General features: G+C 39.3%; 3 protein-coding genes across 4 annotated transcripts; all 3 read right to left on the bottom strand.

Annotated features, from left to right (window-relative positions):
* Positions 1-658: 658 nt before the first annotated feature.
* Positions 659-1,605, bottom strand: LOC126375342 (anti-sigma-I factor RsgI8-like). Its single transcript, XM_050022285.1, has 2 exons — positions 970-1,605; positions 659-894 (listed from the first exon to the last, which is right to left on the bottom strand). The coding sequence occupies exons 1-2, from the start codon at positions 1,136-1,138 to the stop codon at positions 659-661; spliced, it is 405 nt and encodes a 134-aa protein (XP_049878242.1). The 5' UTR covers positions 1,139-1,605.
* Positions 1,606-6,252: 4,647 nt separating this feature from the next.
* On the bottom strand, positions 6,253-22,894 carry LOC126375292 (intraflagellar transport protein 46 homolog). Of its 2 annotated transcripts, none has more exons than XM_050022228.1 (8): positions 22,762-22,894; positions 15,256-15,508; positions 13,783-13,924; positions 12,644-12,812; positions 9,716-9,882; positions 8,345-8,448; positions 7,258-7,370; positions 6,253-6,876 (listed from the first exon to the last, which is right to left on the bottom strand). In XM_050022228.1, the coding sequence occupies exons 2-8, from the start codon at positions 15,454-15,456 to the stop codon at positions 6,609-6,611; spliced, it is 1,164 nt and encodes a 387-aa protein (XP_049878185.1). In that variant the 5' UTR covers positions 15,457-15,508; positions 22,762-22,894; the 3' UTR covers positions 6,253-6,608. The 2 variants fall into 2 exon arrangements, with proteins under 2 accessions (XP_049878185.1, XP_049878186.1); XM_050022229.1 differs by having other exon boundaries at positions 13,783-13,909.
* Positions 15,947-22,868, bottom strand: LOC126375228 (putative leucine-rich repeat-containing protein DDB_G0290503). The gene is made up of 2 exons (XM_050022123.1): positions 22,742-22,868; positions 15,947-22,597 (listed from the first exon to the last, which is right to left on the bottom strand). The coding sequence occupies exon 2, from the start codon at positions 22,482-22,484 to the stop codon at positions 16,869-16,871; it is 5,616 nt and encodes a 1,871-aa protein (XP_049878080.1). The 5' UTR covers positions 22,485-22,597; positions 22,742-22,868; the 3' UTR covers positions 15,947-16,868.
* Positions 22,895-22,951: the final 57 nt, after the last annotated feature.

Here is a 22,951-nt window from a genome sequence, read left to right as displayed (position 1 = left end):
TACTTCCCGCTGTGGATTCAGTCGACTACTTTGTTTTATTAAAATGAAAGCGATCGGGCGGCGGTTGGTTCTCCTTATTACTCATCAGAAAATGGAGTTGATCAGGCTGCGTACATCGTAACGCTTATCGCTGGATCTAATTGTCTTGTCACTTAATCCGTGGATAATGCAGTCCACGGCTCGTTTCCCTTCGATGTCACACCGGTTCACGATGGCTAATTCTTCATAATAATAAACCTCTAGCGGTTCACCAAACCTACTCTTTCGCCTAAGCGTATCCTCCAGGGATTGGCCATAATCATGTTCAAAAGGAAATGCGTCTAACCACTTTTGCTGCCATTCTGCCCAGCTGTACAAAATAGAATTGAAGCTTTCATACCAAACTTTGGCCAACTCCTGCAGTTTCTGCATTGCGAAGTGGATAACGGTTGTTCTCATCCCATCCGTAAACAGTGGCACACTCATTAACTTTCTTTAACCAAGTATCAATCTTTTGACTTTTCGATGAGGGTCCAAATTCGGGTAACATGGTTCATAATACTACTGGAAGGATGTGATGTGGCGACTGCTGTCGGATTAGGTTAAGATCTTAAGTTAACTAATGATTCAACAATATTAAGAACATCTTTAGATGAAAATGTAGGGCTATCTGACCTTTCTATTCCCTTAGCTGCCGACGAACGTCGCACCTCCTGCCCTTCGCCGCGACGTCGTTGGCTGTGTCGCTCGTTGTGCCGACGCGTGAAGCGACGTCTCTCTCCGGCTGCACTCCCGGCTCTCTCTCCGGCTGCGCTCCCGGCTTGTATCGGCTCGGCTCGGCTCGGCTCGGCTCGGCTCGGCTCGGCTCGGCTCGGCTCGGCTCGGCTCGGCTCGGCTCGGCTCGGCTCGGCTCGGCTCGTCTCGGCTCGTTTCGGCTCGTCTCGGCTCGTCTCGGCTCGGCTCGGCTCGTCTCGGCTCGTCTCGGCTCACCTCGGCTCGTCTCGGCTCGTCTCGGCTCGGCTCGGCTCGTCTCGGCTCGTCTCGGCTCGTCTCGGCTCGTCTCGGCTCGGCTCGGCTCGGCTCGGCTCGGCTCGGCTCGGCTCGGCTCGTCTCGGCTCGTCAGTCGTCTTCGTGGAACGATCTCGTCTTCAAGAGGCATAATCTGGAACTCGAAAACATTGGAACATGTAAATATTCTTCAGATAACCCTATATGTATATATTTATACAGATATATTTCCAAAGTAAAATATCTCAAAAACGGTGTATCCTGATTAACACATATGGATACGATCCCACTTCTGAAATGTAGTAAGACCACGGTAACATGATCATTAACTAACATACGGATACCTGGATATACATAAAGCTGCCTCAGGTACATGCTCTATAAATAAAACAACCATTGAAATAATAAATAATAAGTATATTGGTTACTTACTCTAAATTTCCAAAACGCACGCGTGCTCAAACACAAGTGTACACGTGTTCAAAATGGTACGTCTGCCTTCGATGCGTGCTCGAATCAAAAAAGCCCCAATGAAAGACAAACACGCCTTTTTATACCCTTTCTCCTAGTGTTGCCATATGAAGGCAACACAAATTCGCACAAAATTACAGAAAACCTAACAATTCTACTAAAATTATAGTTGTAATGTAAACGATTCTGGTGGCTCTAATTTGATTATAGTATGACAGTTCTAAAGCTAGCACTATCTCTTTCTTGCACAAAGCATAAGTAAAGGATGGCACTATTTAGAACTTTCAAATTAAAATTAAGTATTATCCTCCGAAATTGACATTTACACCAATAATGGTGCTGATGCCTGTATACACCATCTAATTTTATTTTAAGTTATAGGTACCTGTCATTTTCTTATCCGCTGAAAAAGAAAGGGACGAATAATCGACAGGCATAAAATTTATTAAACACACTTGAATTTTAGGCATAAATTTAAAAAACCCTTCCAAATTTTTATATTGGCCAATAACCCGACAGAATTAAATTAACAGCCCACGTCAAACGAGTTACATATGAGGGAGATGCATATTTTATTCGCCCGAGTTATTCATTAATTTTACAATTAACAGTTGTCAATCATACCTTTCCTTTTCGGCGGATAAGAAAATGACAGGTATAACTTAAAATAAAATTAGGAGGTGATTTCAGGAATCTTGGCCACTATTCCTGTGTACCTAACTATTGGTTGCATTATGAACGGTACCGTCCAAATTTTTCGTAACGCATGTCATTTGGATAACACCTCTTACCCTCCTTTACTCCTTTTAAAACATCGTTTTATTAGTAATAAATACAGTTAAATAACAAATGCGGTCGAAAACCTCAGATTTTTTGAATTTATTTAAGGCACAATGTTTCTTTCTTAGGTTTCTTAGGGTCGGTTGTCCCCAAACCCGTTCGCGATTACATTTTGCGTAAAAAGAAAAAACGTGTCCACGAAACCATGGTACAACAAAACAAGGTGTGCTCAATCCTATGAAAAGCCGCCATTGTTAGCCGTTTGATGACGTAACAATTGTAATCACCGCTTAAACAAGACGCAAGCAATGAGAGACTTTCCAGGATACAGTACCCAAAAATAATACAGATGGCTCTGTAAAGACTTTCCTTCGTTTAACCTTCTACTTCAACTTCAACTTTATGGTTAATGGCAACCGGTCGTCGTATAGTAGACAACCATTACTGCCAGAGTCAAGTATAGAAAAGACACTTGTCCATAGAGAATGTCTGATAAATTTATCCAAAGTCAATTCCAGGGATAAGTATTGTATTACCTGAAATAGGAAAACACGGTATTAAGCACACAGACAGACAAAACAAAACGTCACATTTCATGAATAACAGACATATGCATCTTTTATCTTTGTTGTTGTTATACCCAGGCACAATTACATCTTCCATCCATTATTATTCTGATCAACATAAAGAGAAGCAAATATAAGTAGCAACATAATTTGATCTTTGATGAAATATTAAGTAACAATTATTTTTATATATACTTCTGCCATTAAATTGTAGGTTTGAATAATTATGTAGGCACCCGAGTAATAAGAAAGTAAATAATTATCACGTTAAACCCCATAGCCTGGAAATATAATTCTATACATAATTTGATCCAAATATCAACCAACAATTATTTGCATATATACTTCTGCCATTACATTGTATTTTTGAATAATTTAATTATGTACCCGAGTAATGAGAAAATATGTAATTATCACGTTGAATCTTGACAGCACAGCCTGGAAATTTTCTCATTAAAAATTGACGATATCGTGCGGTTTTTCTTTGCAACGGGTTTCAATGAAAATACTCCATTGTCAACACCTTAAATACTGCCTTTTACTGCCATAGTATGTGTGATAAAGCATTTTCCAAACCAAATTCACATGGGAATAATAAGGCGTTAGACCGTAAGGTGTTATGTACTCATCAACTGCCTGAGAAAACGTCTTTTGGGTTGATTTCAACACCAATATAATAATTATCATGAACAGTGTACGTCCCACTGCTGGGCACAGACCTGTCCTAGAGCATACTCCACCGCGCTGCTTTATTGCGGGTTCCACGGCTTAACGTGCCTTTCGAACCAAGAATTTCTGATTTCCATAGTCATTACTCCACGGTCATCAGTGAGTCCACCTACACGGCTCTCAGTTCAAAGATCGTTAGACCAGTCATCAGCTTACAGTCATTAATCCACACATCCACAGTCCTCATTCCAGTCATCGGTCGTTGGTCACTGAATTTCTTTCCGGACATAATAATTATCACAATTTTTTTTATTACATAACTTTGTTCTGAATTAAATTCTTAAAAAAAAACACTTTCAAAGAGGTAACATTAACAGGGCTAGATTTATGTAAAATAATTTATAAATTATTGCAATAATTAACTATTATAACTTCTTTATCACGTGAGTTTAACACTTTCAAGGACAGAACGACTACAAGCGATGTCTCTATCCGAAGTGGCTACGAAAGCTTATTTCTATAATAACCCCTATTTTAGCAAACAAGCTGACAGTCGCCAAATAATATTTAAAACTAAATTTAAAAAAATAAATCCACTCAGTCGACGACCGGTGGTCTGTGTCCGTGAAAGTGTTAAAAGAACAAGGGCCTTATTTTTGAACAGCTCGCGTTGAACTCGCGAAAATATATACCTGTCTCAACTTGCAAATGAAGTTCTGATGTGCTATGTGAAATGGGTATATATTTCCGAACGTGTCTTGAAGGCGACCTATTAAAAAATGGCCCCTGTGCTGTGTCGAATTTCTGCTGGCCCCAACATTATGTTCGTAGTGTTATTGTTATACTATTATATTATCTAGACAGGGCAAAAACGAAGAAGAACAACTTGCAGCGCACACTATACTTCTGACGGCCCAACCATAAAGCTTCCAAATTCAAATTTCAAAATATTTATTACAGAAAAAACAGTCTAAAATATAAAATAGTAAATTAAAACAAACCCAAATTACGAGAAATTTAAAAATTTTCGGTAGGGTTTTCACTTTTGGAATAAAAATGTATGGAATTGACGAAATGTCACGTGATTCGTGATTGAATCGGATACATGGGCGCTTATTTGCCTAAAGTTCGCTGGTTGACTAATATGGATAGCACTGATTTGAAAAAATCCCACGAAATCGGTATTGACAAGAACCGGGACTTTTATTATCAAAATAAAATTGTTTTAAGCAGCCATTTCCATACTTTAAGAGCCTTCCTTGCTTAAATAAATATCCGATCACTGTTGATCACAATCACAAGCTATGATCAAACAGTCTATGCTAAGTTGGCGACAGGCGATCATTGAATTCGGTTCCCAGGTGGTATAGCCGAGCTGCATTGTGTGACGGATACGGCAGACTTGGTTAGGGGAGCTTCCGCTGGATATATGATCCACGCAGGATATTTTTATTTTTGTCTGCCATACGCAATAATAATAATTGAATTTAGTAATTTATTCGTCTTATAATTTGATCACCTAATTTAAATTTTTGTTTTTGTGTTGATGTTTAAATTTTATCCATAATAATAAACATATTTATATATACCTGTCAACGCCAAAAGGAAGGTTGTGTTCTTTTACTTATTTTTTAAAATTTCTTGACAAATGTAGGGTAGGTGACTTTTGATCAAAATTGGCTCTGTCAGTTCGTGTTACTATAGACATAACATAAGGCGACTATGTCACAATTAGGGTAGTCAGAGGTGAACTAAGTACCCGCATAGATTCTCTTGAATGTGGTTAATTGTATTGTTGTTCTTCTAAGTTTTCCCCGACTGATCGTTAGTGTTCGTCCTATGAGGCTAATAATGGCTAATAATCGACGTGAAAGATGTATATTTTGTTTAGAATTATGTAATGGAGGAAAATAAATGTTAAATTGCCAAAGTATTATTGTTGTTTTCTTTTATGCAAATACTGATGTTGATTTCTGCCGACATCTAATTCTTATCTTCATTTTTAGTAAGACCTAAGGGAAGTTGCGGGACATTCTCAAGTATCCTCATTACTTACTGGGAAGTCCTATCCACGAACAACTGTTAAGTATGTACTTTCAGAAATAAATGACTTTTTATTTTATTTATTATTATCTAATTTTATTTTATATCTGTCATTTTCGGTCGCTAATCGGGGCTAGTAGTCATAAATTTTATAATGGAACGCAAATGAGGGTAAAGCGCACACAGACTGATTGACATGGCGAAGATTCCTCTAAAAAGGTAAGTTTTGTTATTTCATATGGCAATATTATTTCTGCATTATATCTATAGACAGATGAGCATGAGATGGGCAATCTACCCGGTATTCTGGAAAAATGAATAAATAAGTGAATGCACTGTGTAAGGGTGCATCACGCCTGTATCCCGGAAAGGCTATTCAGAGGTGTATTTAATCATCTTCCTTTCGAATGATCAGCCTGTAATGTCTTTAACTAAACTAGGGAACATAAAGTAATATTTGTTCCCCACCGGGATTCGAACACGGGAACTCCGGATCGCGAGCCTAACGCTCAACCACTGGACCACAGAGGTCAGAGGAGAGCAGAGAAGCGCAAGAGAAAGGGTATGTATATCGAAGTTTGTCCAAAATAAAAGTTTTTATTATTAAAATTCCCATTAAAAAAAATTGGGTAGATTACCCATCTAAGGTGGGTAGGAAGGGTAAATAAATGGGAATTTACCCAACATTCCTACCGCGAATATTATCCAATTATGTAACAGATTGAGGAGCTCGGTGGCGCAGCGGTAAACGCACTCGGTCTGCGATTGTTGAAGTTAAGCAACTTTCGCAAAGGCCGGTCATAGGATGGGTGACCACAAAAAAAAGTTTTCATCTCGAGCTCCTCCGGGCTTCGGAAGGCACGTTAAGCCGTTGGTCCCGGCTGCATTAGCAGTCGTTAATAACCATCAATCCGCACTGGGCCCGCGTGATGGTTTAAGGCCCGATCTCCCTATCCATCCATAGGGAAGGCCCGTGCCCCAGCAGTGGGGACGTTAATGGGCTGATGATGATGATGATGCAAGAGACAAACAGTACAACATTTAAAACTATAATATTTTATTTCTTGCTTGTCACTTATTCTACCTTACACACTAGACATTAGCTTCACTTTTCTCCTGGCGCTCCTCATATAACTGCGAGTTCTTCACTGCAGAATAGAGGCTGAATAATAAATGAAGCGCTTGTATCCGATCGTTGAGAGTATCCCCTGCTATAGGAACGTCAAACATGCCACAGACTATGTCAACGTATTGTGACAGTGAGCAGTCGAGGTTGCCAGGCGGGAAGCCGACTTCATTCAAAGTTTCTTCTATTGTCTCTGGCCATTCTTCCATTAGGCTGTCTATGTCCGGCATTTTGCTGGAAAAAAAGATTGTGATCATTTTGTTTGGCGTGGCTTATCAGCAAAACCATAAATGACAAATAGCAATTTGCTTTTTAGAGGAGTTGCTTCGATGTATCCATTTTACCCCCATTTCATCATTTCCAGAATTAATGATAAAATAGGAATGGTCACCCGACCACAATAAAAAAAAAGTTTTCATTTCGAGCTCATCCGTGCTTCGGAAGGCACGTTAAGCCGTTAGTCCCGGCTGCATTAGCAGTCGTTAATAACCATCAATCCGCACTGGGCCCGCGTGGTGGTTAAGGCCCGATCTCCCTATCCATCCATTGGGAAGGCCCGTGCCCAAGCAGTGGGGACGTTAATGGGCTGATGATGATGATGATATGTATACTCACCTCGTGTAAGAGACGGTAGGCGCCGGTTTAGACAGATGCAGCTCGCTGACATCCTTTATCCACCTGTCTATCGCCTTCGAGTTCTTCTCCGCGTTTTCTATCTTCTTCGTCAACTGTGAAAGAATATTTGTATGAAACTCAACTTCACGAATTTTACATGATTTTTGTGAGACTGGCTTTTGGTCGGATATTGCAGAATCTGACATTTTCGCATATACAGGGTGTTAGTGACATCGTAACGAATACTAAGGGGGATGGTTCAGACCATGATTCTGAGTTAATATCAAGTGTAATTTCCCGTTTTTTTTTTCAAAATTAATGATTTTTTTAGTTTTTTTAAATTATTTTCAATTCTATACTTTTACGATCGAAAATTCCACTTGATATCAACCCAGAATCATGGTCTGAGTCATCCCTCAAAGTTTTCGTTACGATGTCTAACACCATGAATGTAAAAAAGGAAGTGTATATTGTCAAATAGCAATATTGCTTTTTTTAAGTGAATTGCTTCAATGTAGCCTTTTTTGGTCCCCCTGTTCTCATAGCGTTCATTCTAATAAGATTATTTTAATGAGGTATCATTGTTGAACTTTACCATGAAATAGGTTTATCTCAACTTAAAGTTTTTGTGTTGTTACTGTGGCGTTCACTAATAATAAAGTCGTCCTTTCTTTTTCTAAAGTTGTAAGATCGGTCACTGACCTTACAACCCGCGAAAAAAGTAATATAAATAGTATATATATGTAGTAGTTTAGTAGTATACGGGGACATAACGCGGACCCACGATTTTATCCCTTTTGCCGTCGAGACTTCGGGTGTGTGGTGCTGGGCGGCCAAGGATTTTATTCGCGTGTTGGGGAGGCGCTTGAGGGACCGCGGTAGTGACCCCCGCGCCAGCTCGTTCCTAGTTCAACAGATTTCCTTAGTGCGCGGTAACGCGGCCAGTATAATGGGCACCTTTGAACCAGGTACGAGAGGGGGCGGTATTTTAGACTGACCTGCAGTGTTTGTGTAATAATTTAAAATGTTTTAATTATTCGTAATTTTAAATTTATAAGTGAGAAATTGTATATAAAGTCTGACTTACGACGGTGGATTTACCGCTGTTGGTCTTGGATATAGCTCGTAGTTGCAGGTGTAACAGCGCGGAGTCGCTCTGTTCCGTCGCCGGCTCGTCCAGGACCGTCAGGCCTGTAATAGGAAAACGTAAGCTCACAATTTCAGTCATGAGCAATATAATGTGCCCGCTTTAGGACTCTGTCGCACTAACATATTTGACATTTAGTGAGACTTACAGTCCAATTTGTCAAAAAAGTTTATGTGACATGGTAGCAAAGTATAAGTATGTAGTGGCATATTAATGCTCGTGACCGTACATCGTAATTCGAGTAGTTTCCAACTAGTCAAATCATTGGGATTAAAAAGACCACATGGAAGCAATTCATCTAAGAAAGCAATATTGCAATTTGACATTCGCGCATGTAAAAGTAAGTGCGCAATGCAAACAAATGTCAAATAGCAATATCGCTTTCTTAGATGAATTGCTTGAATGTGGCCATTTTAACCCCCCTGTTCCTTTTTACTAAACGTCAAAACACGAAATTACACACGAATCACACCTGGGGCCTGTTTAATAAAACTTACAATTGTTAATTACAATGACAATTTGATGTACATTGCGGAGTGTGTGATCACGAATATTTTGCAGTTTCATATTAGCTACGTAATGAACATCAAATTGTCGTTGTAATTTACAATTGTAAGTTTTATTAAACAGGCCCCTCGTTTCACAAAGACACTACAGATTGACGTTATCGTACACGCGCATCTGTGTGTGTGACATCTGACGCCATACGATTGAAGACTAAAGTAAGACCGTAGAACGTAGGTGTCCAATTTCAAAATTCGAACATATACTTAAACTAAACTGATAAAAAATAAAAACAACGGTCCGCGCGCTGCCTTCACGATTCAAGTCTTAACTATGTTCGAGGGGGGGGTGAGGTAAACCTAGCTCAGCCGCTGGTGGGGAGTAGCCTTTCTATACGTAATATTATTCCTTAGTCTATGGTATTGGGTTTAACAGCCTCCGTGGTCTAGTGGTTAGAGCGTTAGGCTCACGATCTGGAGGTCCGGGTTCGATTCCCGATGGGGACATTGTCGAAATCACTTTGTGATACTGTCCTTTGTTCGGTAAGGACTTTTCAGGCTTGAATCACCTGATAGTCCGAAAAAGTAAGATGATTCCGTGCTTCGGAGGGCACGTTAAACCGTTCGTCCCGGCTATTAGCCGTAAAAAACACCTCCACCAACCCGCAGTGGAGCAGCGTGGTGGAGTATGCTCCATACCACCTCCGGTTGATTGAGGGGAGGCCTGTGCCCAGCAGTGGGACGTATATAGGCAGTTTATGATTATTATGGGTTTAGGCAGTATGCAAGAGATTATTTGGGAACCTACCCAAGTTGTCGATGTGCTCGAGCACATGCTCGGCGAGCGGCTGCGCGCGCATGTTGCAGGCGGGCGTGGACACTTTGATAAACGCGTCGATGTCGCCCACCGCTGGGACGTACTCTGGGACAAATGGTTGGAGCTTGAAGTCTATGTCGATCTTCTGGGGTGTGTATCTGAAAAGAAAGAAACGCATAACATCATCATCATCATGTCGTCCAAACCGTTTCCGGCGGCGGGGACTCCTAAATATCTATCCCGGGTCGTTGTTGTGGTGGGCTCTGATGTGGCTGGCGAAACCGAACTTCGACTTGAAGGTCCACACGGCACACAATAAAGCTGGCCTGACGAATTGAGTGTGTAGTTATAGGAGGGTTTCGGTCGAGTCTTCCGTATTTTGCGCTTTGCGTCGAGATCTTGTAAACACTTCTCTTCAAATAAATTCACGCTTATAACATAAGCTCACGACTATAACCCAATCGGGGTAGCCAGAGGTACATCCATCGCAAGATGAACTAAGTAGGTATCCAAAACTTGCCGAGCTTTCTGTTAGACTAACGTGATAGGAAAGAACTAAACTACTTAAACATAACGTAACATAGCTTCAGGCCTGCATCCCCGAAGGGGTAGGCTGAGGCAGATCTTGTCGATCCCACTGCTGGGCGAAGGCCTCCCCTTGATTGTTCCATTCCTCTCGACTTTGCGCGATCGCCGGCCAATCCCTCCGATAAGCATTGAGGTCGTCACACCATCTTTTACGCGGTCTGCCTCGAGTTATATGCCCGCCTATGCAATTTCAATTATCTACTTATTTAAATTGGTAATGGCGATACACCCGCGAGGTTGTACGTAGGCAGACATCGTCACTCAACATCCTGTTACTGACAGATAAGAATGAATAACTCGAATATTACGTTATTATTTATTTATTTTTCATTATGTGCCTTGAGCACCTTTAACAACGTTAGAAAGAAGCAGCTACATTGTACGAGAATGTCAAATTTTCCTTCAAATCTGTCTGTCTTGCAATCTTTGAGGGCTAATTACTTAGTTTTATGCCCTTATTAAGGGTACTTTTTTTGGATGTTTCTAAAAGCCTATTAAATGAAGCAGTTTTTAGAAATACTTTCAGGGTCTATGACAATATCATGTGTTTATTATTCTTCGGCGAAGTTTTAACAACTGTAACAATTTTGGTCGAATTCTCACTATGAATTCCAATAACTTTTTTTTTATCTTTGATTTAACTGTTTTCATTTTTTCACGTAGCGGTACATATCCTTAGGCATAGTTATGAAGTTAAATAAAAGAATTATTAAGAAAGAGATAGCGACAAAATGATGATTTCTGAAGTAAGGTAGAAAATCTAGAAAAAGGTACAAAATGGGTCATATCTCCTAAACCGTAAATAATCGCTGAACATACATGGGGGTGTTTCTGGTAGCTAATGAGTCCCTCTATCTATTGTTTAATTTTGAACGTGAACTTCTGGGCCACCCTGTATACATAAGAAAGAATGCAATCGTGGAACCCAGTACAATAAAAGATTACAAATGCACCTTCAGCTTGCGGGGCAACTATTACAGAAACCATACGTCGTCTAAAAAAGAAACGAGACATTTTGGAAAAGGACATTCAGCCCGAATGACTACTTCAAAGAAAGGACTGACTTCGCTGGGAGTAGCGTCATCCATGCATGCCATATAAACCCAACTCATCTGTTTAGGCCCTGCGCAGACGACAGACTATCCGTGACGCACTTTTTAGTCTGTGAAAATATAACCTATGCAATTATATGCAGTAACGCACACGACGCGCAAAAAGTCCGGCGCGCCGGAGTTTGCGCGCAGGGCCTTATAGTCAACTAGGGAACCGCCCCGGCTTAGCTCGGGTGCAATGTTGAGGAAAAAATGAAATAATTACGACATCACATTAAAAACCTCAAAAATAACAGTATTTCTCTACTATTTAATGGATGTTATTATACATATAAACCTTCCTCTTGAATCACTCTATCTATTAAAAAAACCGCAACAAAATCCCTTGCATAGTTTTAAAGATATAAGCGTACATAGGGACATAGAGACAGAAAAAGCGACTTTGCGAATCATATATTTAATATAAGTTAAATAAGTAGGAAAAGAAAATGTTTTTCGTTAGTTTTGGATCTGTCTTTATTTAGTAATCAGAATTTCACAATTTATCTTGAACCTAGTACACGACCCAATTACTTATAAGATTTAAGTAAAAAAATATACTTCCTGACTACGGAATAAACACGCTCTCGATATCAGACTCCCGATTTTTCAACACTGTTGCAAGTGCCATGATCACGGGATGACTGATGAACAGTGTTGAAATATCGGGACTCTTATATCCCTCATAATAACGCGGTAAGAATCCGGTATTATGTGTTTTTATTATTATAATAACCGCGTAAACCTCAAACAATGTAATATACCTACTTAGGTACTGTATATTTGTCCTGTATTTATTCTAATCATGCTAGGTTAAATAAGTTATTAGGCGTAAATTACATTTTTATCAATAATTTATAAGCTTTAGGCCCTTGTCACCATAAGCTTCATAATATCCATCTTAGGAGTTCGTATCAACAGTGGCTGCAAGTTTTCTTTGATTAATTGTGGCTCTGCCCACCCTGTTAGGGATTACGGGCGTGAGTTTCTGTAGTTCATTATTTTTAATTCTGTATAAATAAATAAATATATTCAGAGGCGGAGAACAGGAGTCCTAGTAGGTACGGCTTTGTAATAGACTACTCTGGGCGCCATCCCACTCGCGTCAGACAGAGTACTGCGAGGCGGAAGGCAAGTGAGAAACCACTGCCCTGTTTTTCCCTAAAAAAAAGTAGCATGGTAAATGCTGCACCGACAAGAGCGTGGCTCTTAAATTGATGATGATAAAATAAATACTCACTTCATGATGTACTGGAACAGGTTCTCAATGTCCGTAGGCACCTTCAGGTCCTGGAAGTGCTTGGGGTCGTAGGCCCCCTCCGCCGGGATGACCACGCCGGAGGTGCGCTTGCGGCCGCTGCCTGACGCCGGCTCTGGACGATCCACCTCCAGATCTGCGCTGTCTGTCTCTGTTAAAAACGTTCATTATAAATGCACGATTAGAGTTTCTGATTTCTCGAACTGTTTTCATTCTCGATACCAAATTCTCGAGTGTTTAAAAAAAACCTATAAATAATGATTAAAATTTAAAGAAAACACTCAAGAAATGTATGAAATCGACATACTTTTAGTGCACCAACCAACACAAAAAGTCTTACACAAACATTACAATGACCAACCTCAGCCACCCTGGTTTTTATTGAGCTGCCAAAAGCTCCTGACATGACTCATGTAACGACTTACTTAGAACAGTAAGCAGTAACCCGGGACCAATGGCTTAACGTGCCTTCAGAAGCACGGATCATCTTACTTTCGGACAATCAGGCGATCAGCCTGTAATGTCCTAACCAAACTAGGGATCACAAAGTGATTTTTGTGATATGTATACTTACTGCGATTCGAACCTGGGACCTCCGGATACCTAAGAGAGAAGATGACCGTCGTGTCTTATAAGAAAGTGAAAGAATTGGCCTCTGATGAATGCAACACCGACAAGAGCGTGGCTCTTAAATTAGTGATAACTTCGTTGAAAGTCAAAATTATAAGTATTCAAGTTTTATCTTACAATCTATCTAGGAACCTACCCACACCTCACCGAGCTTTCTGTAAGACCAACGTGATAGGTGCTAAGCCGTATCGCCGTCTATAATGGTCGAGCCAACTGCGTTAGCAAGTAAATTGGGTACTGGCAGAATATCAGTGTTGGTGAGAGTGGGCACTCGTACCTACCATACTCTTAGCAACAATATGCTGAGTCAGTCCCATTTCCCTGGGCAGTGTTAGCTACTAGTCACAAATTGTTAAACTTAATTTATGTAAATGCTTTTGTAACCTTCACTGTTTTGGGAATAAAGTTATTCTATTCTATTCTAAATTATCTGTTTCTCAGTTAAAATTAGTCAAAGTAAATATTGATGTAGGCCATATCTTATCTCTCACCAGAGTTAGATGATTCAACGCGCTTTTTAGCTGATCGAGCCCTCTCTCTAGCGTTCTCCTTAGAAGTCTGCCTCGGCAAGTCCTGAGGCTTCTCCAGGGGAAACTTCTCAGGTCTTCGGTCCGGCGACTGAAAATTAAAACGCTTTTTTACCTTTGATGGGTTGGCTCTTGGTCCCGCAGACTTGCCCGAAGGCATTGACGAGGCCTAAGATGGAGCTCGCTCGCCCAGAAGGTGCCTGTTCACTCTGGCCTTGAAAGCACCCGGGTTATATGCATTCGGAAATACAGAAGACGGCAGAGAATTCCAGTCCTTAGCAGTGCGCATAATGAAGGACGAAGCGAAGTGCTTATTTCATCTCTTTAGCATTATCCTGTTTTTTCACAGGGTCCGCTTACCTAACCTGAAGATTTGACAGGTCCGGTTTTTTACAAGCGACTGCCTGTCTGACCTTCCAACTGCAGAAAATGCCTCCGAAAATGCATTTTTCGGGATTATGGCTTTTCTCACGATGTTTCCTTCACCAATGAGCACGTGATAATCATTTATGATCCAAACATGAATTCGAAATAAATTCGACTGTCATTGGTTTGGGCCTGTGCTGGATTCGTGCGAGCTATAAGTGAGAGGCAAGCGTTCTAACAACTGGGCTACCACGGCTACTAAAATTAAACGCTTATTTACCTGCCGTAAAAGGACTTTCAAAAAAGGTCGTGTGGGTTGTGAAGTGGACGACCAATCTCAGCAACCCTAGTGTCTGGGGTTAAATATTATGCAGCTAGAGGCACCGTGACGAGACGCTCATTTATTAGTGAAAATAATATTTGCATTGCGAATATCATTTTGATAAACAGATAATTTAAGATACGGGGCATAGCGTGGGTGATTTAGGCCGCCACAGTCATAATATATCACATTATGCTGAACATATACATTCTTTTCTTGGCGCAGAGATATGAAATAGTTCTTGAACGGTTTGAAACTTCATCTATCTTCGTCGTATACCGTTGCGCTATGCTATGTACCCCTTTGTAACCCGGAATGAGATTAATTGAAAGAAATCAAGGTTTTGTTAAAGAAAATCGATAAAAATCTTAAATCTCAAAAACGAAACGTTTTTAAAAAAAATGAATATTCGATTTTTAAACGTGAAAAGATTCCCCATCGATATGTACTTATTTCGTTTTCCGAAAATCCGGAAGCAGGATTGTAAATCTGAACCAGAAAATCACATCATTAATTAAGTTAAACATTTATTTTCTCTTGACCTTGCATGACTTTTGGTGGTGTAGGCCTGGAGTACTAAAACACAAGTGTATCCTAGTTTAAGCTCCAGCTAGCCTCTACAAATATTCCCATGTATTTTTGTAGAGGAAATAAAGATTTTATTTTACTCACTTAAGTTCTGATGTCAGAACGTGTTTTTCAAAAAGGCGCTTACGTGGTTTTCACTTTGATAATTGATTTGAACTTACCTGATCTTCTCCAGAAACATTTCTCATGAAGTTCTCCGCTTCAGACTCCGTCTCGCTCTCGGAGTCGAAGTCGTGTCTCGCGGTGTGCCGCACGGGGGGGTTAAACTTGGACATCGCCGCCTTCAATACTTCCTCCCCGTCAGAACTCTCCGGGCTCTCAATCTCTGTCGCGTTCACCTCCACTGTCTCGTCGTATATCATAGCATACTCCAACCGTGACACCCGACTCTCACTCACCACTTCGATCGTACCGCTGTTCACCGAAAAAGTTTGACAATATTTGTCGTTCGTTGCCATAGCAACGCACGAACACCCAACCTTTTCCGTTGAATACTCTTTTACGAAAGAAATGGTTTGACCTGAGATGCATGGCCTCAGGTATGTGCCTGGATGGTACGGAATGGCACAGAAATTGGGCGTGATATGTTTACTATGATGAATGTGTAGCTATAAATCATGAACAAAGAGATAGACACAAGAATTGAATACTTTGCATCTATAATAGACCGTAACGCTACGCTTCAATACACACGATCCGTTAGCCGCTATTAACCCATAAATAGACACGGGTTTATTATCACTTTCTAGTTATTCAAAGCGGAAGTGTTTAAACAATCCCACATAGTGATCACAATGTTTTGAGTTGCAGATACCATTTATAATGCCACAATTTGTAATGAAACAACTTCAGTTATTTTTTTTCTAAATAACTTTATTAATTAAAATTACTAACAACTATATTTTACAAAAATAGCTGATTCAACAACCCGTGCGTAAAAACTTGTGCTAATGATATCATGTACTTGAGGATGTGCTAAAACATATAATTCGTATTCGATGTAACAAACCCTGATAACATGATATAAAACTGAGCAACAGAGATCTATGAATGGAAAATAATATTGAGATACAATGTCAAACTTATACAAAATAGGGTAAAATTAACTCGGGATCACACAATTATGTCAAACATTAGGAATTTTTTGTATAAAAATTGGGTTCATTTATTCTAAATTCCTATAAACTACACACAAAACATATAATTTAAATTTCTCTGAGAATAAATTCTACAAAAATATTACTCCAGTTCAAAATACAAAGGCCTAAAAATATTTATACTGTAAATTTTTCCATACAAAATAAATATTTAGGACTTTTCGGTTACAATTACAACAGCTAAACATGCAAAAAATATACATTTATCCCATAATTTCTAAAAATATTTTCATAATGTGCACAATGATATGTCTGTATTTTATACACATGCATTATGGCCAGCATAATGCAAAAGTATAAAACTTTCAAATAATGAAATGGGAAATAATTTTGATATGAATTTTATCTTAATTTAAATTTAAATCCATCAAAACACTACATGATTTTGGAAAATTCTGTGATATCTAATTATTTATCACAAGTTGCAGTCTTGAAATAAAGGGAATCAATACCTGAAAGGCACTAGGAAAACTTGGCACACGTTCTTTGAGACTAGTTTAACGACTTATTGTAACTTATCGTCGGATAAGGACACAAGCGACGCGTCTCGAAATATCAGTCTAGATCAGATCACAGGCACTATAACATAGCAATGTTTATATTCGTCTAATTTTACTTCAGCCAACTTTATTTATGAGTTCATCGCATATTGCGGTCAGTTCCTCGTTTGCTTTTGTTTTCTGCTGCAGCGTCTCCTCCAGAGACGTGATATGCAGCTCCTTCCTCTTGATCATGGCGTTCAACTTCAGAACCTCGGCCTCGTGTGAGCGGTTGATCTTCTGCAGCTCCTCATTCGCATGGTTCAGTTTGGACGTCGCGTGCTGCTTAAGAAGCTCGTAATTATTCTGCATTTTTGCGAGGTTCTCTTCGAAGTCCTTAATCGACTTCTTATAAGAATCTTCATTCGCTTTGAAACCAAGAATAACTTGCTTACTCTTTTCGTACTTGCTATGGAGATCACTAAACGAAACCTCCATGCTGGCCAAATGTGCAGTCTGCTCGTCTCTTTCCTTTATTAATTGTATTCTTTCATCAGCGTGACGCTTCTTATCCTGCTCAGTCTCAGCTATCAGACTAGCAATCGTTCTCTCATATTCTTCGACAACCTTCGCCATACTTTTATTGATCTTTGTTTTCTCATTTAGTTTTTCCGTTAACTCGTTAATTTTTTTTAATCTCTCTTCGCTGATGGATTCCAAACTCTTCATTTGAGATTCTAAATTTGACAACCTGTCTTTGAGTTCCTTGCTTTCAGATCGAAGGTTGTATACGCTTATTTCTTTGTCAGCCAGAAGTTCGCGCAGTTGTGTTAGTGCCAAATCTGCTTCGCTATCTCTATGAACTTCAGCGATGGTAGCGTCGTGAGCCACGTATGAATTATTGGCGCTCATAGAAAGAAGTCTGTCAATAACAGCTATGGCGGGTGAAGTGAATGTAAGAGACTGACGATTAGTTCTTACTGGAGTAATTGACTTGTTTCTCATCGTAACGACTGGGTTCACAGCCGGATTTACTACCATCATTGGCTTCGATACTGTAATGTTAAGGTCATCGCAGCTATCTTCAGCTGTACTATTCATATCCAAATCTTGTGTGGCATTAAGTGTAGACGGCCCAGGAACAGGAGATTTTTCAAAAGTAACATCTGCCTGAGATGACACCACTTTGTTTGGTGTGCTTTGACGTTTCTGCACATTTTTTAGGGCAGCCATAACGCCATCAGAAGACACTCGTTTTGCAAACAGAGGATCGAATTTCAGGAACAAGCTTTCCTTTCCACTGTCGGCTATAGTGTTTGCCTGGTTTTGATTTAAAAGGAATTCGAATGCTTCTGCGTCTATAAATAACTCCCCAGCATCCGGATTTTCGTTATTTTCTGGCGGCAGTTCGGAGAATTGCATCATATCGACGTTTTCTTCATCAAAGTCTGACATTTTATCGTCGTTATTAAGGTCTTGTGCTTCAAGGAAAGGTCCTTCCACAGTATCTTCATCTTCAGTATTGACTTTGTCATTTTTTGAAGATGCAGTGGTATTGTTAATGTTATCTGACGAATCTTTTTCTTCTTGTTCCACTGCGACTGATTCTACCATATTTTCAGATATTTTTTCATTTGGCGGTTCAATACTTAAAGTAGTGTCCTGATCAGTAACAACCGAACGCTCAAGAGAATTCCTCATCTTGCTTTTAGTAGCGAAGGGATCAGCTATGTTAAGACTCGGTGGTGGTGATTTACGAATTTTAGATTTCGTAGCAAATGGGTCAATATCACCTGGTGGTGGCGACTGGCAAATTCTTGATTTATTTGCAAATGGATTGAAATTCGGGTCATTAATTTCAGGAATGTTAAAGGAATTTTTAGGTTCAAGGCCCTCTGAAGACGAAGCACCGGCTGAGTAATATGTAGATTGTTCCGAAGATGAGGTTTCTTTATTTTCATTTCCAGCAGCAATAGTATGTTCCGTTGGCGGGACTTTATCTTCAATCGTCAAAGTTTCGACGGTATCGTGAGTTTTATCCAACTTATTTACTGTAGAAGTAATGTCAAGTTGATTTGTAGCATCAATTGTAATATTTGTTTCATCCATAATCGGCATTTTATCTTCCACCACTTCAGATTCCAGCACAACTTGTTGGTCAGTTTCAGTATTTTCAACTTTCAAAGGAACTATCGGTGACTGTTTATTTTTATTAGATAACTTTGTGTCAACTTTAGAACTTCCAGCAAAAGTAGAATTCAATTTCTTATTATTACCAACCGGCTTCCTTCTTTCGGGCTGAGACTTGCGTCTGTTGTTTTTGTTTATGTCTCTTTTCGGTAACTCGGGAACGATGTTTATTTGTTCAAACGACTGATTTGGTGATGCACCTGGTGGGGGAGACGCCCTAATTTTAACTTTTGTAGCAAAGGGATCTTCTATTTCGTCGAAATTGAGGTTATAACCTTTTGATACTATTTTAGGTGAAAGGGGAGGTGAGCTTGAAATTGGACTTTTGGAGACGAAGGGATTTTCTATATTTTCGAAATTTTCTTCTGTTTTCATTTCATCTTCAGCGGAAACTACCACGAACGGACTGTTACTTTCAGAGACCACAATTTCCTCATCTGCAGTTTCGATTTTATCGCCCAGATCTGTATTTTTTTCCGAGGTCAGATCCATTATATTATCGTCTTTTACTACAGTTTCTGATAGAAGTTTATCAATCTCGGCTACTACTTGTGTTGTATTTAGATCAGGTTGTTCGATTACATGAGAAGTGTTTAGATCAAGTTGATCAACTGCTTCGGTTATGTTTACTTTAGGCTGTACAACGTTAGTAAACTGATCTTTGATAACAGCACTTGTAGACACAGCACAGCAGCCTTCAGCGAGAACGACTGTCGACTCTGGTATATTCTGCATCTCATTCGTAGTACTAGATATTTCTTGACATATTTCGCCTTCGTCTTTACTGTCCTTGCTTGCTACAGAGTCATCAGTTTTGACACTTTGAACTTGGCCAGCATTTTCTTTCGTTGGAGTAGCACTTGACGCGTTTGTAAGAATATCTAGAACACAGGAAGGTTCTTCTATTAAACAATGACTTTGTTGTTTTTCCACTAAAAGATCTTTGATTAGTTCAGGAAGCAACTCTTGAGGTTCTGCAAATTTTGTTTCTGTACAATTTAGCATTTCAGAAGATTGGGTGTCAGCAGAAACGGTTGCTTCATTTTTAACTTCTAGGACATCAGGAATAATCTTGGCAATTTCACTATTAGTCGCATTTGTATTATCTGTAAAAATATCAATGGCAGCTTCCACTATTGCTTCCACCTCTAGTTTAATATGTTCTATGTTATCATTGATATTGTCTGAGATAGTACTATCTGGCATTTCAATAGATTTAAGAAGAGTAGAATGCTGATTTTCTGGAGCAAAAGTTACAACTGTAGGAGTGAACTCTTTATCTTCTTTCAATTGCTCTCCATGCTTTTCATCAGTATGCAGACATGTAGTGTCTTCGACTTTAATTAAGTCAGGCATCATAGTGTTAGGTATAGCCTCAATTTCAGGAATACAAGATTTATCAATTACTACATCTCCGTTAATCACTTCAGTTACATTATATATAGATGAACCTTGTGCCTCAGTCATGCTTATGTCCATAGATTCAATGTCAATGGGCTTCACAACTTCTGTATTTTCGAGTACTGGAATGATTTCTTCTATTACATGTTTGTTTTGGTCTTCAGTAATAACATCCTTACTTACTTTCTTGATATTGTCTTCAATTGTAGGATTTAATTCCACTACATCTATGAATTCACTGTTTTTCAATACTAAATTATTCATCTTTTTTTCTTGGTTATCAACTGTTGGTTCCACTTCTTGATTTGTATTAGCATTTACGTGAATGTCATCAGCTTTGATAGGAAGAGAAACATTTTCTGTCGATGTCACGGGTAAATATGACATTTTTTCAATATCATCATCATCTGGTAGTGGTACGTCAGCTGGGGAAGTGTTCAAAACATCATCTGCGACTTTATCGCCTTTTTCTTCCTTATCTACAATAGGTGGTATGTTAAATAGAAGAACTCTCGGATCCGAAATTAACGCAATTTGAGATAAAGAACTAACTACTACATTTTCAACAGGAGAGTTAATATCATCTGAAACATTTGCATCATTATTATGTAGTGACAGACTAGGTTTAGTCACTAAATTCATGTTTGATTCATGTTTCACTACTTCAGTTTGGTTTTGGTCTACTTTTATGTCATCATTAAATACAGAAATAGATTGATTTGATTCCACGATGTTGCTTTCTGGCACAAAAGCTGTTATGTTTTCATTGGGTAAAACTTGCTTAGGTGAAGTTGCCTTCTGATCTTCATTCAGGATGGCTTCAGTATTCAGAGGAGCTGGTAAATTTTCAGTAGGAATATTTTCTGCTTTAGCAGTTTCAGTAGATGTTGCAGATAAGTCAGCACTTAACGTTTCAATAGTGGCATTAAGACTTAATGATTCTGTTGTCTGTTGAATATTTGGTCCAGCTAACATGCCAATTGAGAGTAAATCGTCATCCTGTTGGGATTTAAATGACTCTTCTAGTTGAGATTCATTCTTAGTAAATGTAGATTCACAATCCTGAAATTCACTGTCAGATTCTGTTGTAATAACATCACTTCTATTTGGCATATCTATAGGCACTTTAGTTGCTGTCTTGTCCAATATACCAGAGTCATTGTATGAAACTTCCATATATTCCACTGTTGCATCTAGTTTGTTTTCAATTACAGTTCCGGATCCTATGGTATTAGTCATATCTGTCTTAGATTCAGGTTTGGATTGTTGGAAGAATAATTTATGTATTGGTATTTTTTCCTTACTAAATATAATAGTGGAATCATCCTTCCAGTTTAATTCTTTTTCAAGATCATCATTGAAAACCAAGCTGTCCCTGTTTGGGCTGTTTCTCTTTGTCAAAGGGTCTCTAGTTTTCTGGCCAAATAAAGGTGTGGAAGCAGAGACAGCTTGAGTCCGGTCAGAGGTCTCCGGTGAATGAACAATTGGTGGGCTGACAGCTTCATGTTTACCAGCATTCACTTCATCTTCAGTGGGTGGTATAGGACTCTGGGAAGGTCTAAACATGTTAAGGACACTCTTAAGTCCTCTAATAATAGGAGATCCCTCTTCTCCCTTTGGTATGTCCTTTGTGGGTGTGGTCGCTTCAGGAGTATGTACCATAGAAGATGACGAACTTGGTAAAGATATATTTTCATCAATATCATTTGGCCCACTAATAGTAACTGCTATATTGTTGTCAACAGTTATTGTAGAGTCTAAAGGTCTTAGTGCATTTCTATTTCCATCAATAATATGACCCTGATCAGTCGGCAGTGCCTGAAGAGGGAGCACTTTCTGGGTCTTAACAATAGTATCATTCTTATTTAAAGTTGAATGCAAGGACCGAGTCATATTACCATTTTCATTATCAAGAGTAGAATTTTCTGGTTCACATTTTCTGCTGTCAATGCAATTTGCTGTGTAGCTTTTAGACATAGGTGACGCAGCCGGCGTTATGGAATACCGAAGTTTCATGTTTAACTCCGACACATCCAGCTCTTCATACCCTTTTTCAGTACAGGGCGTCCTTGAAAGTACATTGTTATGATGAAAACTGTTTTCCTTGTCGTCAAAATCACACACACTTCCGTCTATGTCCATAGGCTCCACGTGGTGAGCCATTTTCCGTATTCACTTCACCTTGCACTTGACTATAAACTTGAAAAACAGTCCATGGAACTGTCGAAGATACACCACATAGGCACTCGCTGTTTTAATGTCCACTCCCCGTCAATCTGGAGACACAAACAAAAAAATCAGTCCAATGTTTACAGTTAGCCGATTTCAGAGTTTCACTAGATTTCTAATACGTAATATAAGCAGCGACGCGATATGTATGTCATTTGAAAACAAAAATGTCGGGAGAACACGCAACTCACTCTGAAAGTCTATTTTTAACCTTTTTGTGGCGCACGCAGTGCGACGTTCATTTTATGTAACGAGCGCGCCCGAGGGAATCTTGCCAAAAAGCTGAAGCGGTTCAATCCAACACAAATACACCGTTCACCGCTGTAAAACCGTTTGAAATTCCGTTTTTTTAATTCAACTGTCAAAACTTAAACAACTGTCATATTTACATTGCCATTTCA

Source organism: Pectinophora gossypiella, chromosome 18, assembly GCF_024362695.1.
Source record: "Pectinophora gossypiella chromosome 18, ilPecGoss1.1, whole genome shotgun sequence".
Taxonomy (NCBI): domain Eukaryota; kingdom Metazoa; phylum Arthropoda; class Insecta; order Lepidoptera; family Gelechiidae; genus Pectinophora; species Pectinophora gossypiella.
This window is presented reverse-complemented; position numbering and strand designations above follow the sequence as displayed.

Excerpts from the sequence above, each read along its gene's own strand:
- LOC126375342 (XM_050022285.1), bottom strand. The coding sequence starts at position 1,138 with ATGCCTCTTGAAGACGAGATCGTTCCACGAAGACGACTGACGAGCCGA. Across the intron at positions 895-969 it reads ACGAGCCGAGACGAGCCGAG|CCGAGCCGAGCCGAGCCGAG; the intron begins GTGAGCCGAGAC and ends AGCCGAGACGAG.
- LOC126375292 (XM_050022228.1), bottom strand. The coding sequence starts at position 15,456 with ATGATATACGACGAGACAGTGGAGGTGAACGCGACAGAGATTGAGAGC. Across the intron at positions 12,813-13,782 it reads CGTTGAATCATCTAACTCTG|AGACAGACAGCGCAGATCTG; the intron begins GTGAGAGATAAG and ends CGTTTTTAACAG. Across the intron at positions 6,877-7,257 it reads CCTACCGTCTCTTACACGAG|CAAAATGCCGGACATAGACA; the intron begins GTGAGTATACAT and ends CTTTTTTTCCAG.
- LOC126375228 (XM_050022123.1), bottom strand. The coding sequence starts at position 22,484 with ATGGCTCACCACGTGGAGCCTATGGACATAGACGGAAGTGTGTGTGAT.